The sequence below is a fragment of the Engystomops pustulosus genome, chromosome 5, assembly GCF_040894005.1.
Source record: "Engystomops pustulosus chromosome 5, aEngPut4.maternal, whole genome shotgun sequence".
In the NCBI taxonomy this organism is placed as follows: Eukaryota; Metazoa; Chordata; class Amphibia; order Anura; family Leptodactylidae; genus Engystomops; species Engystomops pustulosus.
Genome location: NC_092415.1, coordinates 69176743 through 69193868, shown reverse-complemented (window position 1 = coordinate 69193868; position 17126 = coordinate 69176743). Strand labels below are relative to the sequence as shown.

Below are 17126 nucleotides of genomic sequence, written 5' to 3'. Positions count from 1 at the left end.
AATCCTGCACTGTTATAAATAATAATAATCCCTTTATTTATACAGCACACACAGATTACGCAGCTCTGCCCTGGTCTGCTGGCACTGGCACAAGAAAGAATACAGCAGAGATTATCAGTTTTCCACCCACTCAATGTGTATTGTTATTTGTATTGACAGCTTTATACCTAAATCTTTTAGATGATATGTTATCAGTTTTGTTACAGATTGCAGGAAACAAAAACACTTGTTCCTTAATCATAATGAAAATCATTGCTCTGGGCTGAATAAGAATGGAAGAGCTGTGATATGACTCACATAGTGTCTATTATAAGAGTAGTCTTAACTGCAAAATACCATTTCATGATCTAGTTAGAAGGCTGGAATGTGGCCCTCATGAAGTAGACCTGGTGTCTACGTGCTCAGGGGTGTAAGTACACGCATGTGACCTGGGGCAGATCTATGTAAGTGTATTATGTATGGATTGTGTATAAATATATTAATTCATAAATGTGTTTGGGTATAAATAAATATGTATATACATACATATTTATGAATATGATATGAGGGGGGTCCCCATTGAGAAGTCTGCTTTGGGGCCCTGCCTCACCTAGTTAAGCCCTTGTACATGCTTATGTATTGACAATGGCAAAAGCGTCAAGATTTTGTTGTATGTATGTATATAGATATATAGATGCAATGTATTAATACAGGCAGTCACAAAGTAAATATAACCCAGGAATAAGCGTTACCATTTTTTATTAAGAGGAACCTTAAAGGACACCTGTCATCAGGTCTGTGTCACTAGTCTACCTCCACTACTACCTGTTGGAGCAGCTCTCAAGGATTCCAGCGCAGCCTTTATCTAGTCAATTCATACATTAATCATTGCAAAATCATCTTTTCTTTAGTATGTAAATGAAGCTGGTCACATGGTCAGAGGCAGTGATGTTACCCCTGTTACCCCTCCCCTCTCATCCTCTCTCCTCCCCCTGCTCATGTCTGTGTGTAATGTATAGTAAGGCATTGCTAGTGTGTGTGCTGCATCTGCTGACATGCTGCTCCCTCCTTATACACAGCTGTTGTATCTCTCCTATACACGCACACAGACTGCAGGGGGCGCCAGCACCAGGAAGCACATCATTATACAGCCTCACACCATTATACAGGCTGTCAGTCAAGCACTGGGGGAGTGGCTGTGCCGCTCTCTCATGAATAAGCTGAACAGCTTGAATATGCTAATGACTCATTGGACATTTCACAGGTCATTTGCATAGAGCTTTAGGACCTCATTGCTTAGGTTTACAGGCATGTAGAGGGACAATGAAGGGATAGAGGCAATGCTCTCTAATGGCAGTTTATGAAAATATATTTAGTTTAGGTGGGTTATTTTGCATGATGGGTTCTCTTTAAAGCGAACCTGCAACCAGGAATGTCATTTTTAGCTGGTGACCGGACTGTTTTACATGCACTCTTTACTTTTTTATTCTAATTCACAAAATCCATAAAATTCTGTCTACATGTTTGTAAGGGCCAGAAATCCAGTATACCTGGCTCAGCAAATATTGTTAGTGATGTTGGTTATTCTTTTCTTTTAACATTGCAATATCCTGGTAAGTATTATATGGCAGTATACATATTGTGTTAACCAAAATCTACCATCTGGAATCTACTTACCAAAGTAGAAGCAGTGGCAGTTTCCTCAAGGAATGGTGATGTCTTTCTTTAATTAGTTAAAAGTCTCCTTTGTCTATGGAATATAACTTTTTTAATCTGTCAAATTGCTGCATGGGGTATTAGGGGCAGCATGATCCGCTAAATGTGCAGTGGCTCTTGTTGTGCTGCCAGCTTTAGGGATGCTCCGTGCATGCGCACAGCTTCCCTGCAGCCGGAAGGTTAACAGGGTCTACTGCGCACAGCTGCCTTGGTACAACTGTGCATGCGTGGGCCCGTGGCTCTTCACTATAATCTCAGACGTGCAAGATGGCGTCTATGCAGGACTACTAAAAGCCATAGACCCCGGAGGTAACAGAGGAAATGGTGATGCCATAGTAACCCCTGCAGCAAATTTGTATATTACAAAAGTTACATTTTATGGATAAAGGAGGCCCTAAACTACCTAAAGAAAGACCTCACCATTCCCTACGGAAAATGCCACCGGATCTACTTTCAGTACGCAGATTCCAGATGGTAGATTGCCTTTAAATGTCTTCATGAAACAAACTAGACCACAAAGTTTTGTTTGTCTTTTGGCAGGCAGCTGCCCTGGAGTGTCAGCTTGCTCCTGTGCTCTGTTCTCTTTGGCCATGGCTTTTGATGGATGATACGCTGATGCAAGGTGCATTGCAATTACTTTGTGTCTACACGGCAAACTTTCCAGCAGGTAAAAAAAAGAACAAATTCTCCATGCTCCTAGATCGATCATGCCTAAATGTCACTTCATGCTCTAAGTGTAACTGAAAAGATGAGTTTCATAAGCCCTTCATTTTCCTCTGCTTACTATCTGAAAAACTGTGGGTTTTATGTCTTTAAAATGGTGTAAATTGTTGCACTTCAGAAAATTATTCCAAATTATTCACTTCAACCTAGATATTGTAGACTGTTCTATGAAGTGCTACTAAAAGGTTGCACACTAAGGCACAGATCTATTCCAGTTTTCTAGCGGTGCAAGACAAACTTAGTGCTGTGGTTGACACTTTCTTGTATTCTACTGCCTTTTTTGTAAATGTGCTCATAGATATTAACTTTACACAGCCAGTGCTTAAATGAAACCACATCTGTCCCGTTGTCTTTGCTGTGCTGAATCTTTGCAGCTCATCCCCTCTTCATTTTAACCAGTGATGAACGGTATTACTCTATGGTTTACACTATGTAAAAAATGGGGGCTGGGAATCACTAGTGATTTTCTTTTAAAAGTCAACCATTTAAAAAAACAAGAAACCATGTAAGGATACTCACCTGCGCTCTTCTTCATTCCCTTCATTAATAACCTGTTCTAGGGATAGGCCAGTAATTATAACGAACAGCCGCTTTAAAGGAACAGCCAACTTACAGACCTCTGGATGTTGGTAATTTACTGTACTTTAGCCTTAGGCTATAATAAACACCTATAACAGTTATCAAAGGTGTCTAAAATTAAGCTTTATTTTTAATCTTGGTTGTTATGACAATCCAACATTTTTAAAATCTTGAATCTTTTGTTCATCTTGAATAGTGCAGGATTATTTATCTCTCACTTATACAAGATACCACACATACTCATATATACTCAAGTATAAGCCGAGGGTCCTAATTTTACCACAAAAAAATTCGGAAAACTTATTGACTCCACTATAAGCCTAGGATGGGAAATGCAGCCACTACTATCCAATAAAGTGTCCAGTAGTTTCCCCTCATGAATGAAATGTCCACAGCAGCCCCACCAATTAATATCATGTCCAGCAGGGAACCCCCATTAATATAATGTCCAGCAAAGTGCCCCCATTAGTATAATGCACAGCAAAGGCCCCTTAAAAAATAAAGCTAGTACTTGCCCCCTCCTGCTCTGATTACAGGCATCCTCTTCTCCCTGCACCACCTCTTTGGGTTCCGGCCGGCAGATGCATGACTATGTTCTGTGCATAGACGTGGATCTGCCAGCCGGAACCCAAAGAGGACTCCGGGAGTCAGCACCTGAGGGTGAATACTAAAATTGTGCTGAAAAACTTTGCTTATGCTCAAGTATGTACGGAAAGCAAATAGGGACCATAATTCACTGTATCTCAAGATTTTTGTTTCTACAAGTTTTAATAAAAGGTGCATTTTTTTCCCTTCTTATCAAGCATGTTCTTCTTTATCCTGGACTCACAGCGGGGTAACGCAGACTCAGCCATCACAGAAATCGCCAACAGGCAACTCCATTCTACATAACGTTTTAAAGATTGCTGCAGACCCATCATCCTGTAGCAGCAATCTACAAGGGGCATTTGGTCTCCTTTCTAATGTTGCTGATATTCAAGACTGCAGGTGTATCATTCAGAAGGTATGGGAAATAAGAGGACTAGATATAAAAATATGGCCAGCTCTACAGCTAAAACTGGCATCATCTTCTCTTGATTGTAATAATTCTTTCCTGATCTTCTGTCATCTATTGTCTGGATTGTAATAATGTTAAAATAAACCTGTCATCAGGAATGTTATTTTTATCTGGTGACAGATTCCAATAGCCTATTCTATGCTGATTTTAAAAATGCCTTTATCTGCATCATTTCAGTAGTTTATTCTACATTACCTGGCTCTCTGCCAGCAGTGTGTGGTGAGTCCCGAGTCGGGGCACCTGCAGCCTTTGCCTCCTCCCTCACCCCTCTCCACTTCCTGTCAAGCGCATTGAGCAGTCAGAGGAGGGGGATGGTAGAAGAGGAGGACGATGCACATGGAGACATAGGCACATTAAGGGTAGAATTTAAGGTTGAATGTGATGGTTGCTGTTACTGATTTTTGCTCAGAGTGTAGAAGATATTAATTAATTAGCAAATTAGCAGCTAATGCATAATTAGGAATGCCTAATTTGTATGTATAGATTCTAGGGGTTGTAAAATTTAAAGGGACCGTGTCGTCATGTTTTACTCTGCTAAGCTACTAGCTCCCTCAGGTTGAAATAGCTCTCTTCTAGAATTCCCTCTTTTTTTGTTGAAATATCATAATTTACCTATAACAAAATCTCCCCCAAACTGAGGCAAATATTACTCTTCTAATCTTATTTCCACATGAGATGAGTTAAGTTTACTGGTTGCAGGGGTAGTGTCAATTCAGAAGCTTTCTTTAGTTCTATAGCATATATGTCATTAAAGAAAACAATCTCATCTTACAGATCCCATCAAGCTTATCATTCTGTGATCTTCACAATTGAACATATAGATAGTAAGAAGAAAACTGGATCTGCAGCTAGCATTTGTAGCAAAGCCATAAGCCTGATGTGATCGGAAAGATGAGAAATTTTGAAGTGACCCTCCCTTGCAAAATGAGATCAGAAGAGTCTGTCTGACATTTTTTTTATATATATAGGTAAACAGGTGATCTTTCGGATAAAAGCATAAAAGAGGAAATTCTAGAAAAGATATTTCATACCCTACCTGAGGGGACCAGTAGTTTAGTGAGGTACAAACAGTGACCGGTTCTTTTTAAACTTTCATGATTGCATTACGGCTATCTGTATATGTCCTATTTGCAAATGCCCTGTGCAGAAAGGACATAGCCGTTTGAAGTTGGTCACTGTCATCACGTTTATAAATATCTCCTGAACCCTGGCACCTATAATTCTGGTGTCATATTAAACAGGAGGAATTCCTCTTTAATATGATAGCTGGATTATCAATGGATGCTTCACAGAACCAGAGATAACTACTCTTAAATTTGTAGTAAAAAAAAAAAAATTTATGTACAACTTTCTGTTTCCGAGATTCTCAGATCGTAACTTTAAGAGTGGATATCTCCAGTTCTGTGAAGCATCCATACACAATCCTATTATATAACATATACAGTATTAAAGTGAAGATTCTGTTTAATATGACACCAGAATTGTGTTTCTAGGTGCCAGGGTTCAAGAGGTATAGGTGTTGAAATGTGTCCCCATCCAGCCTGTCAGCTAAAGGCTGAATGTAGAAGGAGCTGCAGGAAAGACTTCGCTTACAATCTGCAGAATTGCAGAAGTACATGCACTCTCTGCATTCGTAGCTGACCCTGGGAAAGGGAGATGGAATAATGCTGTGCATATTTATAACATTTTGTTAAGTTTATTCAGTTTTACTACTTACTATAGAAACTTAAATCAGAAAAATGACAAAAAAATATTTTCTTTCAAATTTGTCGTCAGTTATCAGTTAATTTTATAAAGGAAATGTGATTAATAAAACAATCCTATCAAGTTACAGTCTCACATGTTATGAAAGAAATGAAGTAAAAATAGTTTTGATGTCTTTTCAAAGGTATCATCATTTAAAGGAGCGCATAACAGAACTGAAAAAATTGACCTTCAATCGCAAAGGGGTTAAACTTTAAAGTGGTAGTCTGATCTTGGTTAGAGACAAGTGGCTACACACATGCTCTGATTTCCTTTTTATGTGAGGGTCCGCTCACACGTGGCAGTAACACATGCTTTTTCAAACGCGTCAGAACAGTTGTTAAGTGGAGATTTGCCTGATTACATAGCTGTTAACATTGCATTTACAAAACGCATGTGTTAACTTTTTTTAACATAGTGTTAACAAGCACATGTTTTAACATTGCATTAACGTGTGCATTTTGTAATCATTATGTTAACAGCTATGAAATCAAAATCTCTTCTCAGCTGCTCCGATGTGTTTGAAAACGCATGCGTTAAGCTATATTCACACACACGTGTGCGCGTCGTACCGTAGCACAGCGGGCACACGTCGCAGCCAGGGAGAGAAGTAGCTGCTCACCCCCCTCCCTCTCCATAGCAATGTATGGCGCACAGCACTGTATTAGGGGGAGAGATAGGACATGTCCGGCCTATATATAGGTCCCCCATACGGCCATGTGATTGTAGCCTTACTGTAAGGTGGGAACTCTCGTTTAGAAAGAGGGGCAATAATAGCCAGGCAGACAATATTAGCTATTTTTGCCACCCACAAGACTGGGATAGGGGGCTAAATGCTGCACTGCTACTTTTACATCCTGCCCTGTCAGGGGAACACCACTTTATACGTGGCACAAGCCGTTCTATTGAAAGGGATTGCTTTTCTTATTATAGAGTGACAGGGAAAATGAATTGTGTGCGCTGGAGGAGAAACAAAAAATATGCAGAGGTATGTGCGTCCAAGAGACTACTTACCTGTTTAGTTTAGGGATAAGTTCAAATTATAAGTAAAAGTATGTGGATACTGCACACAAGCCTAGGTTTTGAGAAATAATTAAACTAACATCAATTATTTACTGAAAAGGGACAACCCCTTTAACTAAGCATTTAATATGGTTATATCTGATTTATGTTGTATGTGAACCAATGTTGATGTTATGTTTTTCCCATTTACAGAGCAACTTTCTACAAAACTTTTTATCCCTGTCCTTGTCAAAAGCCAGTAACAAAAGCCTTAATGTTGCTTGTAATCTGTGGCTGAGATTCTTGTGGAATTTGTCATTGGGAAGTGACGGTCAGATGATGATTATGAAGCTTAAGGGGAGCTTGGACCTTCTTCTGGAGCTTACACAGCACAAGCAGAAGGTTAAATTCCCCACCGCCTTACTGATCATACATAACATCTGCTTCAATCAAGTCAGTAAACCAAAGATCCTTTCCAATGGTAAGGAGTCATCAAGGTCTTTTCTTTTTGTCCCATTATCTTGTAAAAGTTTTGCCAATTTGCAGGTGAATGTTTGTTTGTTTTATTATTCCGTTTCTATAAGCTGGACCAGGGAAGGCAGCAAACAGGAATTCTTCCTTGGTATTGATCTAATTTAACACAGTCCAATTACAGGGCAATTGTAGAAGAAACTGTGCATACGTAATATGGTGAATGTCATTAAAGAAGATGTGTCCAGATTCTACTCCTTTTAATAGTCTGTGCTCGTGACCTGAAAGCGCAGGCTTCTACAGCATTGTCTTCCTTATAATAGGAAGTAGATTTTGTCAGTATGATCTGCGGACAGTCATGACACGTTCTCTATAACTGTAAAATATTGTTTTCTCTTTACCTTAAAGGGGCTGTCCACTTTGAGCAAATAATTAATATGCTTTGTGTAAGGAAAAGTTATACAATTTTCCAATATACTTTCCGTATCAATTCCGCACACATTCACAGTTTTCTAGAAATCTGTCCATGGTCCTTGTCCTTGTGATGTACACATAGGTGCATCAGAGCTGTATGGTACTAGCAGATCATGCATCTACATGTCCACCACATACCACTGACAGATTTCTATCCATTGGAAGTAAACAAAGAAGTTTTCTATCGAATGACGGAAAGCAGAGATCTTGCAAACCGCGAGGAATTGATTCAGAAAGTATATTGAGAAATTGTATAACTTTCAGCAAATAATTGATATGATTCGTGTAAAGTGGACAACCCCTCTACTTAACATTGTATCAAGAAGTCCAAGATTAAATGAATTTTAATTGGGTTAACGGAAATCTACCATCAAAATTCATCATGATAAACCAGAGATCCAGGCACTGTGACTGTGATATTGTTCTTATATTTGTTATCCATGGTCTCCTTCCTTCTAAAATCAACTTTTTAAATTATGCTAATGAGCCAGAAGGGTTTGGGGTTGTTTGACTAGAGTACCTCTGTGCTGTAGCTTCACAGACTTACATTGTGCAGGAGCATTTCCACTTCCCACTGTGTGCTAAAACTCACTGCTGCCGCAAGATTACATCAGGCAGGGGGAAGGGGAAGTGCTGAGGGAGGTGATGTGCTCCTGCACAGTGTAACAACCTGCGAAGCTACAGCACTGGGTTGCTCTGGTAACTCCTATGTTTTATGTTAGCCATTTTACAGTTCTTTTGTAATTTAATGCCTTCTTTGTACATATTACTACATCAATAGTTAATGGACTTTTGTATTCTTGTGTATTCTAGATAAAATTATGACTCTGCTATTTGCCTGTCTGGAGGATGACGATCCCAATATACAAAGGATAGGAGCTTCTGCCTTATGGGCCTTACTTCACAATTATCAGAAGGTTGGTAAATAGAGGGAGAAGCCAGGAGAGTTTTTATAATTTTATTTTTCTACAATGCTGTGTAAAGATGCTGTTGTTATTTTTCAAAATTACTTGCAAAGAGTATATGAACTAAACCAAAAAAATCCGTTTTTAAAGGGACAATACAGCAAAGGCAAACAGTAGTTATTCCATGGTCTCCCACCTGTTTTCTTGCTGTTTCTATAGCTATATATTACTCTTGGATGATTGCTAAGCATCACTTGGAATCTGCACGCTTTCTAAGTCTGACGTATTGCCTATGCATACTTCTGCAATACCTGTTTTGACAATTGCATGGACAATTCATCTTCATCAGACAGACATTTTGATCACAGTAACTCATTTTTGATTTGCTTCTTGTCATCTGGTTATAAATAAGGTGTTCACAGTTTAGCCTCCTGACTTGTGTTTCCTTTAAATAAGCTGACATATCACCATATTTTCCTCCTATTACCACAACAGCACCCAACCGGATTAGAGGGATTCGCCCCCAGGGACAGGAAACCCAGAACTTTAAAGGCACGGCCCCACCTTTATCCTTCTGTGGTTTCCTGTCCCTGACTGGGACCCAGGAAACCATGGTGAGGTTCCTACGCGTGGCAAGAGGGGAAATGGGAGTCCCGGGTGGCCGAAAATCATTCCCTGCCTGAGGCTTACCACAGTGGGGGTATGCCTCAGCCGGGTGTAGCTGAAGTCTGGAGGTGGTCGTACAGGAGGAGTGGACGCGGCTGAGCGCTGCAGGAATGCTCCACATAGCTGCTATCTAGCCGCCACCGCTTAGTAATGGCGGGGTGCTGCGTCTCTGCCCCACTTTCAGCGGGGCCCGGAAGTGATGCGCTAGTTGGCTTCCCACGTGACTGTGACTTCAGAAGTCGGCAGATTTAAATTGGAGATCCCGCACCGGAGTCTCTTTGTGTATTCTACACCTGCAGCCGGCCACAGGATCTATTCAGCTCCAGACTGCTGCTGTGCTTTCATCAGAGAACCCCGCAAAGACAGCTTTCTCTCATCCGATGAGTTTGGATGAGGGTGGTAGAGATTCGGTGGACATCGCTTCGGTAATTGCAGATAGTGGGATAGTCCGCTGAGTGCGGCCTTACCAAGCCTTTAAACTGGTTCTGATGGTCTCTTATGTGATTTTTTTTTTTATATAGAGGGAAGAGACGCATAGGGTAAAATCTACTACTAAGACTAATCGTGTATGTAGAATTTGTGGAGATGACCTGGAGAAGCTAAATTGTGATTTGTGTATTTGACGTATGATAGACCAGGATGAATTGGCTTTATTTAAGGCAATGCGCACTTTAATACAACAGGAAGTGCGTAGTTCTATGCAGGTCCTTTGGGTCCCATAGTTCTCCAGGCACTTCTAAAGAGTCAGATTACGGGCAGACCTCTGTTTCCAGTGGAGGATACTGACCATTTAATACAATTGGCCAGGGCAACAATGGAATTGGAGGACGAAAACGAGGAATGTTCTGTGACAGATGTCATGTTCCAGGGATTAGGGGAATGAAAGAAGAGGTTATTCCCCATTCATGAAAACCTCTCCTCGCTTATCAATGCAGAGTGGAAGAAACCGGAGAAAAAAGTATTTTTTCCCTGGGCTATGAAAAGGAAGTATCCCTTTGCCGGAAAAGAATACAGACTCTTGGGACAAGGCAGTCAAAGTGGACATAGCCATCTCATGGGTCTCCAAGAAGGTGGCGTTTCCAGTGGAGGATACTGGCGTCCTCAAGGACCCCATGGACAAGATGGCAGGCGTTCCTGGGAGGCTTCTGCAGGAACTTTCAAGCCGAATATTGCGGCCACTTGTGTCTCAAGATTACTTCTGATGTGGCTCACACAGCTGGAAGAAAAAAATTAAGACAGGCACTCCAAGATCACAACTGATTGCGGATGTCATTACAGCACAAAAAGCCTTAGCCTTTTTGGTGGACCCATCAGTCGATGCACTTTGGTTGTCAGCAAGGTCATCAGCCTTTTCAAACTCAGCCAGAAGAGCTTTATGGCTGAAAAATTGGTCAGGGGACTTTACATCAAAAAGTCATTTATGCAGTATCACTTGTGAAGAAGAGTTCCTTTTCGGGTCCACGCTGAATAAGATTTTAGAAAAGGCAGCAGAGAAGAAAAAAAGATTCCCAAGCATGAGGCCAAGGGGAAGAATTTTCATCCCTCAAGGAAATATAGGTCTCCACAGAGATCCAGAGACAAAAAAAGAGGGAAATCCTCCAAGAAGGCTTCATTTTTTCCGGCCCCAGTCAGCAATTATGTCAGGGGACCAGTGGGAGGAAGACTTTCTCTATTCAAGGAGGAATGGAAGAAGATCACAGGAAGCGGCTGGATCCTGGGGATCATTCAGGATGGACTAAAGTTACCCTTTGTATCTCTTCCCCCACTGCGCTTCAGAGTAACATTAGTATCAGGTCTGGAAGCTCAACAGCCCTTGGAGACAGAGGTGTAGACCCTTCTGGAAAAGGAGGTGCTCAGGAGCGAGGCACAGGGTTTTATTCAACCCTTTTCTTCATAAAGAAGCTGGATGGTTCCCTTCGAACCATTATAAACCTGAAGCCTCTAAATCAAAACCTACAGGTAGACAGGAGCAAGATGGAGTCCATAAAATCGAGTGTTACATGGCATCTATAGATATGGCAGATGTTTACTACCATGTTCCTATATATCACAGTTTCCAAAAGTACCTGAAAGTAGTGGTAATGCTACAGGGCATTCTAACGCATCTCCATTTCAGGGCCCTACCCTTTGGAGTGGCTATAGCCCCAAGGGTATTCACAAAACTAATATCAGAAGTGGCAGCCTATGTAAGAAGGCATGGAATTTTTGTTCCATATCTAGACGATTTTCTCCTAGTAGGAAGATAGAAGAGCTAACAGTCCAGATAAATCTAGTTCTTTGGATCATACACAGTTTGGGGTGGATGGTGAATCTGAAAAAATCATCCCTCACACCCTCCAAGTCGAAAATATTTCTAGGAATCCGACAGTATTCAGATTGCCATAAATCTGTTTTTCCTCCCGAAAAGGTTTTGGAGATAAGAACCTCAGTGGAAGATTTATGCAGGGACGAGTTTCCTGGTCGGTAATGAGAACTCTAGGCCTGTGCATAGCAGCAATGCCAGCAGTGCCTTGGGCGATGTTCCGTGCAAGGCCCTTGCAGCTGTATATGTTAAAGGTCTGGGGCGGAGACCAGGCCAGCCTAGACCGGAAGATTCCACTTCCTCAGGTGGTGCTAGAATCCCTATGTTAGTGGTTAAAAGAAGAGAACCTACAAGTGGGAAGATTATGGAGAGAGGAAAGATCTCTGACCATAGTGACGGACGCAAGGGGATGCATGGGGATGGGGAGCTCAGGTAAAAGAGCTTCTGTACCAGGGGGCATGGAACAAGGAGGCTCAGAGGATGTCCTTGAATTACAAGGTATTTAGAGTCACCCTGGGAGCAGTCAGAGAGTCCTTACCACTAGTCCAAGGGACTGTTCTGAAGATTATGTGATGGCAGTAGCCTTCATAAATCGCCAGGGGGGAACCAAGAGCGGACCTCTAATAATGGGCCTGACAGATCAAATATTCAGATTTGCAGAAATCAACTTCGCTCTCAGCAGTGCACATAAGAAGAAAAGATCGTCTGGAAGCAGACTTTTTCCCTTCTTCTTTGAATCTGCCTTAGCCTCCCATTCTTGGATAGCCCAGTTTATTAAAGCGGCATCTCGAATTTCTCCCTTTTAGGAGATGTTCGGTTCCTCCTTGGGACTTCACATTGGTCCTGAATTATTTGTTAAAGGACCCGTTTGAGCCTCTAGATACATGCCCTTTGAAATGGTTAACACTGCAGGGAGTCTTTCTAGTGGCAATTACCTCAGCCGATGGGGTAGGGGATGTCGGCCCTATACTGTAGAGCACCCTTCACTAAGATCCTGGAAGATAGGGCTTTACTGACAACAGACCCGGCTTTTCTTTCCAAGGTAGCCTCAAAGTTCCGTTTGTCGCAGGAGATTAGACTCCCTTCTTTTTGTAATAATCCATCTACAGTCAGGGAAAGATGGTACAGTAAGCTGGATGTGAAAAGAGCTATTGAGATCTACCTAGCCAGATTGGAGGAATGGAGGAATTCAGACAGCCTATTTATACTGTTTGGAGGAAAGAATAAGGGCAGGAAGGCCTCAGCTAATGCATTATCTAGGTGGATTCAGCTAGCCATTAGTTCAGTGTATGTAGCAGCAGATCGGCCAGTGCCTGAAGGGCCTAGAGCCTATTCTACCAGGGCAGTCTCCTCTTCATGGGCAGAATTTAGAGAGGGGTCAGTAAGCCAGATCTGTCAGGCTGCCTGGTCTTCTCGAAACACCTTCTACAAGCACTGTAGATTGGAAGTGGCGGGTGCATATTGACCTTTGGGCAAAGAGTGTTGTCTTCGGTAATCCCTCCCTAAATTCTATTCTCTCTGGTTGGGTGTTGAAGTGGTGAGAGGGGAAACCGGTAATTACTCACCGCTAATTGTGTTTCCTTGAACCACGACCCCCTCCTGGGCATTCCCACCTTTTGTTTTTCCCTCTTCTCACACTTTGTGGTTCAGTTATGTGTGTGTGGCACAGGTGTGTGTATCTTAACCTTGGGTGATGCTGCTTGAATTTATAAGCATCTATCTTCTTGAATGAGACCGGTGGTCGGAAATAACCAATCATGGAGTCCCATACAGTCTCTGTAATCCACTGGAGCATGAAGGTGGGGCCACATCTTTAAAGTTCTAGGTTTCCTGCCCCCAGACCTCTCTCTCCAGTTGAGTGCTGTTGTGGTTCAAGAAAACACAATTAGTGAGTAATTACTGGTTTTGCTAATAAATTTAATGACAGGTTACCCTTACACTATAGTAATTCTTGCTCACACTGTTTATAGTTTAAAAAAAATGTGTAGTTAAGGCCTTAGTTTAAGGCTACCTGGAACCCTGTCAGAAGCAAGTCGCAAGGGTGTTTGTTATTCGCAGTGTGTCTCTCGGCTCATGTCTCTTGGTATGTCCCTCATCCCCCCTCCCTTTAGCAGTTCAGAGCAGCGAATGACATCAGTCCAAGGGAGGGTCGGTGAGGGACTTGTGTAAATAAAGTCCTTAGTCCTTTGTATAGCTCTTATTTATTTTTGTATGTTGCGTCTCCTTTTTATTTAAAAAAAGAAACTTCACTAAATAATCCTAGTTATTCTAAACTACCCATTTAGGCTAATCAGAAAGGTAAGTTTTTTCATGAAAGCGTAAAATAATTAAAGATACTTTAACTGTGGGTGAAAAAACAGATGACTGAAATGAGATATTTAATTGAATTTCATTTAAGATAGTGTGATATTTGTTATGTAAGATTTCTTCTAATAACAGATTAAATTAATTTTGTCTTTTAGGCAAAAGTTACTCTGAAGACTCCATTGTTAAAAGGGAGAGTAGAAGAGGCACTATCTACGTTGAGGAAGAGTATGTAAAGTGAAGGGATTGGGTTTTGGTAAAATGTTGTACTTTTCAGATGATGTACAGTGTATATTATTTAAAGGGGTATTCCCATCTCGGCATTTACATTTCATTTCATTCATTTGCCTTATGTAAACATTTCTTCAATTGGATGTTATTAAAAAAAAATGTTCCTGTGTGAAGATAATGTCATGTTGTCCCTTAGAAACGAGATAGCTTCCTCAGATACGACCACCTCACATTTTGGCAGCGGTGGCCAGACATCGCCATTAAGCCCTGCCTGACCACCTGGCTTCAGCGTTCATTACCACAGGACGTCTGTGGGACATGCAGTAACTCCTGGACATTTCATATACAAAAACTTTTTGTTTCTTTATACAATCCCTCCCTCAGAGGTGGCCGTATCCGAGGAGTCAGTCTTGTTTCTAAGGGATCACACAACTACATTTATGAGAAATTATCTTCACCCAGGTACATTTTTTTAATCTCATTTAAGAAATGTGTATACATGGCAGATTAATGAAACAGAATGTGGACGCCCAGATGAGAATACCCCTTTAAGGTATATACTTCCTTAGCAAATTTAGCAACAAAATAATAATGATCTGACACTCTAAGGCAGTGGTGGCGAACCTATGGCACAGGTGCCAGAGGTGGCACTCGGAGCCTTTTCTGTGGGCACTCAGGCCATTGCCCCAGGACAGAGGTCACCATACAGGACCAAATCCATCAAATCTTCCTGCTGTCCCAGGCAACTTAGATGCTGCTCTCAGCGAGATTTTACAATGACACTTCATTGACTGTTTGGAACTGTTTGAAAAGTGAGAAGGTGTTGAAAGAACTGCATTATCTTTGGAGGCCCTTATTCTGGACCAGCCATTATATTTTGATCACTTTTGTTTCTTTTTTTATTATTAAATCACTGCAGAATTGTTTTTAATGCTATACGTATTTGACAAGAAAATAATGTGTGTTATGTCAGGTGCAAACCATATGACTATAAGAAAAAATGTAATGAATACAGTGTGCACTATAAACAACATGGGCAAGGTGGGAGACTCCCCATGCATATTGTCTTTTAAAAGACCTCTTACCACGTGGATGAAAGACTGTATGCTAATCAGCCTGAGGGGCTCCAGCTCCTTTAACACCTATGGAGCCGGGAGCCCCTCATTTGCTTACAGTCCCGTGCACCTCTCTTTTGCATATTCTTGTCCTATACAATAACTGGAGCATGTTAATTTGCTAGGGATCTGAAATCTGTCGCCCCTTAAGACTAGCCTTTCACAGCGAGCACTACACAGTGGATAGAGCCACAAGTAGCACATGAAATTATGAAAGACTGTTTCGTCTGTGTAATGGTTGCTGCAGAAAGCTGTTCAGTGCTGCCAGTTTTAGGACCCAGTAATCTTATATTCTTGACCTATCCTATAAAGCCTTGAAACAACATTCACTTACATTGTGCAGTATGTTCAGTGTGAATTTTGAACCAAAATTCCCCCACATATTTACCATGTGTGTGCTTGCCCCGAGGCGTTTTAATTGCTGGCAGTGGTGAGTATTGATGTTTTCTGAACAATGACGCCTGCATATTATGTCACATTTGTAATGAACTCACACTATACTATATATTCTTTTTGCAATCTGGTTTGTACTGTGTTCCCATTATCTCCGGTTTGGGTCATTTGGTGAGCATCACAACATTATGTTTATCTATTCACAGACGGTACTTCTTTCGAAGAAAGGCTTGAAGTTTATCATTTGAAATGTCTGGAGAATTTGGAGCTTGTTCTTGCTAGTTGAAGATAATGCACCAATGAATGATACTCGGACCAAGCCGCTGCCACGATTTCTGTCTTGTACTGCATGAAGAGCAGATGTTGTAAGCACTGGCAGCCATCACTATACAGTAGCATGTTATTTCATATGTAGCATTTTTGTATAATATTTACCCACTGTTAAACACCGGGTAAAGATTTCTGCCTACCAGCATGAGAGTTCACTGAAAGACTTGACTTCATAATTAAGGTGGAACAACATATTGCAGCACATTAAGGCGTTTTATTGTTCTAGCAGTGGTTGAAGTGCTCTGACTCCTATGGCGGTCATTAAATTCCATCATGTACTATTTATGTCAAACAATTTCCTAAAATGACAAAAGACTGTTTTCTCTTTACACGAGCAATAAAGCTAAGAATCCTGATTGCTAAAAGAATTTACCAGCTACGTCTAGAAATCTCTACCTATAATTTCAAGGGGATGACAGGTGATAAATTCAGGATTGGAGGTTGGATTAAAAATTGAATTACAAGCTCTTGGTAGTTTTCATCCTTTAACTTAGGGGGTTGTGTCTTCTCTTTTATGTGTGATACATGTTTTCTGTGTGTGTTTTATATAAGCAAAACTTAATTTGTAAGTATTTATTATTATAATAAAATGATCGTTTCTATAATGTGCAGTATCAGTTTAAAATATTTCTAAAATCTGTCTCTACTACATTTTATAAGTCAAGCCTTTGATTGTCTTTGACTTAATTTTGACAATTAGTTTTCACAGAGAAAAAATTTCTTTTAAATCAGTCTTCATTAAAACTGCAGTGAGCACAGCTTCAGGCATACATATTAAGCATATCTGTTCATAAGAAGTTGAAGAATGATTCTCTCTGCGTGCGGAGAAACAATGAGTTTTACATAGACGTTACATATGAAAATTTAGAATCTGTTCATATCACAATTATTTTACATTTGTGTCACTGCCCAAACACTGACTCTAGGCCATAGCCTCTCTTTCCAATATTTCAAAAGATTATACTTCTGCAATAATGTGTTTTTTTTTTTTGCATACTTTAGGTCTCATGGGGGACATATGTACGGCCGATATACGTCCCCCATTGACGTCAATGGGCGCATGGCGCCCTACGGGAGTGGTACGGTGCAGCACACGTGCGGCAACGTACCGCTCCGTACCCCGTGAAAAAATAGGA

General features: G+C 40.9%; 1 protein-coding gene across 4 annotated transcripts in view; it reads left to right on the top strand.

Moving 5' to 3' along the window:
* Nucleotides 1-16602, top strand: part of RTTN (rotatin) — a 143552-nt gene extending 126950 nt beyond the window's left edge. For all 4 annotated transcript variants that reach the window (XM_072152310.1, XM_072152311.1, XM_072152308.1 and 1 more), the window contains exons 45-50: nucleotides 2236-2362; nucleotides 3801-4000; nucleotides 7013-7280; nucleotides 8558-8661; nucleotides 14080-14149; nucleotides 15867-16602. In XM_072152310.1, coding sequence (XP_072008411.1) covers nucleotides 2236-2362; nucleotides 3801-4000; nucleotides 7013-7280; nucleotides 8558-8661; nucleotides 14080-14149; nucleotides 15867-15946 — 849 coding nt within the window. In that variant the 3' untranslated portion in view covers nucleotides 15947-16602. The remainder of the gene's footprint in view (nucleotides 1-2235; nucleotides 2363-3800; nucleotides 4001-7012; nucleotides 7281-8557; nucleotides 8662-14079; nucleotides 14150-15866) is intronic.
* The last annotated feature ends 524 nt before the right edge of the window (nucleotides 16603-17126 follow it).